Source organism: Symphodus melops (assembly GCF_947650265.1).
Source record: "Symphodus melops genome assembly, chromosome: 10".
Taxonomy (NCBI): domain Eukaryota; kingdom Metazoa; phylum Chordata; class Actinopteri; order Labriformes; family Labridae; genus Symphodus; species Symphodus melops.
In genome coordinates this window covers 647,480-649,979 of record NC_136700.1, presented here as the reverse complement: position 1 = coordinate 649,979, position 2,500 = coordinate 647,480, and the positions used below count along the sequence as shown (strand labels likewise).

Sequence of the window (2,500 nt, the reverse complement as noted above, 5' to 3'; positions counted from 1 at the left end):
TGAAACTTGTTGGACATGAAGTCTGTGTTTGATTAATCTGTAAGAACGATGTGTGAACACGCCGAGCGTCTGCAGCCAGAGAGCTGACGAGAAGCAGCGAGACGCTCGACGCCGTGAAGAGCGTCCGGACCAAGACCGAGTCAAGACCTGGACCAGGGCAGGGCCAGACCAAGACCACAACAACACTCACAGCGATGATGTGAATAAAATATCTGCTCTCAGTGGCGGTCTTGATTTGAAAGAGAGTCCACCCAGCCTGAGACCGAGACTCGACGTGGCGAGACTCCGCCCCCTTCACGCCTCAAAGGGTCAGTTTAGACGCAGAAGTTTGAGGAGCGATGAGGTCTTAAACCCTCCTCGTGCGTTGTTCTCGATTGATCCAACGTTAGCGATAGCTAGCGATAGCATTTCCAATATGGCGCCGCCCGCCTCCTTGAACCAATAGGAGACGACGTCCATGTTCAGACTCTACGGGGAAGCTGGCGCTCGCTCTTACCTGTCCGTCCTTCACCTCTCTGAAGCAGTACTTGAACCCGGACTGCTGGGTGTATGTGCCGCCCCCCCCTCACGGTCTGAGCCAGGACCAGCCCGCCTGCCGGAGCGGGAGCACCTGCTGACCCGGAGGTGGAGGAGGACGAGAGGGTCTGCAGGTCTGAGGTGAATCCGGACACCTGGGAGGAAGACCACCAGCTCATCAAGACCCGAAACCTCAGACTGTTGGATCATCGGACGGAGACTCTCTCACCTTTAGCACCTGGTGGATCTTTACGCTGGCCTCGTGGGGATGCTGCACCAGGACTTTGACAAGGGAGGGGCTGGTCGCTGCACACACACACACACACACACACACACACACACACAGGTTTAACATTGTGACTTTGGCCTGGAGTGTGTCGTAGTTCGTGGAGTTCCTCAAGGCTCCATTCTTGGTCCTCTTTTTTTTTTTATTCTTTTTTTTTTAAACAAAATGATCTCTGCAAACAAAACTGGTGATGTCATACCAGTGTGACCAGTACACACCAGTATATCACACACTCCATGATCTACCAGCTAACTGGACACTTCCTGTCATTGGCTGTAAGTTGTTCTTGATCCCTGTCAGACTCACCTCTGGACATGCCTGTCCCCTGTCCCAGTGGCAGGAGGAACTCGGACTGGGTCAGCTCCTGATTGGCTGCCATGGCAGGAAGCTGAACGGGCTTGACGATCTCATTGGTGGAGGAGGGCGGGGAAGCGGCGGAGGCGGCAGCAGCCGGGTTGACGGGGATCTGGCAGAACTTCCCGGTGAAGCTCGGCGGGCAGAGACAGCGATCCTTCTGCAGGCAGACGCCTCCGTTCTTACAGAGCAGGGGACAGAGGACTGCAGGGGGGACACAGAGACCCTGTCAGACCACCAGCTGTGGACTTACAAAGACCTGAAGTGAGCCCCCTTTAAGAAGCAGCTTCTGTCATGGTTCTTTAAAAGTCACATTAAAATGTCATGTTTCCAATTTAGATAAGAAATGTCGTCAACACAGTCAAAGCTAATTTGCAGAAGCTGTGTGGAAAAGTACACACACACACACACACACACACACACACACACACACACACACACACACACACACACACACACACACTGGAAACACTGTCCATTTCACCCTCCACTGTTTACTTTCAGGCGGCTGCACAGATGCATTCTGGGAGGTGTTGTTGGGTGCGGCCCCTTCTCCTCTGTTGCTAGGACACCGCCGACCACCATCATGAGGTCAGGTGACGTGTGGCGCTCGCCGTCCCCCGGTGGGACGGAGGTGAGAAAAACGGACCGGGGCGCCAGCAGAACCAGCCAGCAACTTCCTACTTCCTGTTTGAGCGGCTGCGACAGGAAGCTGCTGTATTGTTACCCAGAGTTCAGCGGGTGTCGAAGCGGCGGCTAATGAGCGGATAATACCCAGAAGTCTGTGCGGCAGGAAGGAAACCTGCAGGTTCTCCTCGTCCCCCCGTGATCTCTATCAGCAGCTGAGAGGTCTGACCTCAGAACCGCTCAGAACCAGAAACGACCTGAATGACCCGGGTAACGACTCCTCGGGTCGGTCGCTGCCTTTAAGAAACCAACGAAGAAGAAAGGAGTGAAAGCAGGCTGAAGGTGTCCGGCTGCTCGTTGACGTTTATCCTCTGTTTGTTGATACAGAGCGTGACACACAGTAAAGTGCTTATGAAACATCACACACACACACACACACACACACACACACGTTGTATTTGTGCGTGTGTGTTGGTGTAAACACCGTGACCTGATTATTACGGCGGACGTCGCCCTCCAGATGTCCTGCATCAGCACTCGACTAAAACTGGGGCAAAGACAGCGAAGCGAAGCGGCGTGCCAGAATAAAGAGGGCGAGATGTAAACACGTGAATAAACAGAGAGACTGATGAACAACATGTGAAGCTCGTCAGCTGTTAGAACATGTAAACACACACACACACACACACACACACACACACACACACACACACACAC

General features: G+C 53.6%; 1 protein-coding gene across 1 annotated transcript in view; it reads right to left on the bottom strand.

Moving 5' to 3' along the window:
• ltbp4 (latent transforming growth factor beta binding protein 4) overlaps positions 1-1,741 on the bottom strand; it is a gene marked incomplete at its 5' end in the record, with an annotated part of 23,621 nt that extends 21,880 nt beyond the window's left edge. Inside the window, 5 exon segments of the mRNA XM_079353156.1 lie at positions 497-562; positions 564-671; positions 746-822; positions 1,109-1,382; positions 1,655-1,741. Of these exon segments, the coding sequence (XP_079209282.1) occupies positions 497-562; positions 564-671; positions 746-822; positions 1,109-1,382; positions 1,655-1,741 (612 nt within the window).
• Between the last annotated feature and the right edge of the window lie 759 nt (positions 1,742-2,500).